The 1373-nt window shown below is 56.4% G+C and overlaps 1 protein-coding gene across 1 annotated transcript in view; it reads right to left on the bottom strand.

Moving 5' to 3' along the window:
• Window positions 1-1373, bottom strand: part of TDRD1 (tudor domain containing 1) — a 54628-nt gene that overhangs the window by 4279 nt on the left and 48976 nt on the right. Inside the window, exons 20-21 of the mRNA XM_018570757.1 lie at window positions 816-983; window positions 504-731 (exon numbers count right to left, since the gene is read on the bottom strand). Coding sequence (XP_018426259.1) covers window positions 504-731; window positions 816-983 — 396 coding nt within the window. The remainder of the gene's footprint in view (window positions 1-503; window positions 732-815; window positions 984-1373) is intronic.

The following is a 1373-nucleotide window of genomic DNA, read 5'->3' as shown; positions in this document are numbered from 1 at the left end:
AAGACTGAAGGGAAGGACGGAGGTCAGATAGAAGACTGAAGGGAAGGACGGAGGTCAGATAGAAGACTGAAGGGGAGGACAGAGGTCAGATAGAAGACTGAAGGGGAGGACGGAGGTCAGATAGAAGACTGAAGGGGAGGACAGAGGTCAGATAGAAGACTGAAGGGGAGGACGGAGGTCAGATAGAATACTGAAGGGGAGGACGGAGGTCAGATAGAAGAATGAAGGGAAGGACGGAGGTCAGATAGAAGACTGAAGGGAAGGACGGAGGTCAGATAGAAGACTGAAGGGAAGGACGGAGGTCAGATAGAAGACTGAAGGGGAGGACGGAGGTCAGATAGAAGACTGAAGGGGAGGACAGAGGTCAGATAGAAGACTGAAGGGGAGGACAGAGGTCAGATAGAAGACTGAAGGGGAGGACAGAGGTCAGATAGAAGACTGAAGGGAAGGACAGAGGTCATATGCAATGTACATTCCACCAGCAGATACGGTGCCTCAGTTACCTTTACAGACATCGGTTGAAGGAACGGCGTCGGGACGCTTTGCCAGGCCGTCCATCACCAGCTTCTCTCCCACGTCTATGACGGCCTCTCCGTGCTTCTTCTCTATAGATATTGCGTATATTCCATCTTCCAATGACCGAGCTGTGAGGGCAACATCAGCTCCCAGCAGTAGATTGCTCAAGGATTGTGTCCCCTCAGGAGACCACTGATGGGTAGCAGGGGCCACATCTGGGGGAAGAGAGAGGTGCAGCAGTGAGAACCTATTACAATAAAGGCGAGCTCCCAATATACGGACATTTCGGGATGTCTTACCGTACAGGCGGCACCGTGTGATCTGCATGGGGGTGCGCAGGAAGCTTTCCTTGACGGGGCGAAGGCCGGAGAACGGGAGAGTCTCCAGGTTTCCGTAATCCGCATATCCTATTTCCACCGCAGATTCCGACACCTCAAGGACGACAGCTCTGTACCACTGCCCGTCTCCTGCAGACACAAAGTCACATGACATGCATTGGTCTAAACCCGGGGTCAGCAACCTGCGGCTCCGGAGCCGCATGTGGCTCTTTCGTCCCTCTGCTGCGACTCCCTGTCCAGGGGCGGAACTACTCCTGGGGCCTCGGGCTGTGGTCCAGTGAGGTCCGGTCCTGGGAACCCCCCCTGGTGGAATATGCGGCAGTGCAGGGCCCCGCACTGCTGACGGGCTTCTCAGTAAGGGGGCGGGTCTTGTGACTCACCTCCCGGCCGCATACGTAGTAACAGGCGGTGGGAGAGGAGAAGTGTGTGTCACATGCCCCGCCCCCTGTAGTGCACACCGCCTGGCTGGGGTGCTGGCTGTGAGGCTTGGCAGGGGAGTTCGAATGAGGAGCGCGGGGG

The sequence above is a fragment of the Nanorana parkeri genome, unplaced genomic scaffold, assembly GCF_000935625.1.
Source record: "Nanorana parkeri isolate BGI_ZX_2015 unplaced genomic scaffold, ASM93562v1 scaffold1592, whole genome shotgun sequence".
Classification (NCBI taxonomy): domain Eukaryota; kingdom Metazoa; phylum Chordata; class Amphibia; order Anura; family Dicroglossidae; genus Nanorana; species Nanorana parkeri.
Note: the sequence above shows the minus strand (reverse complement) of the source record. Positions and strands in the feature narration are given on the sequence as shown.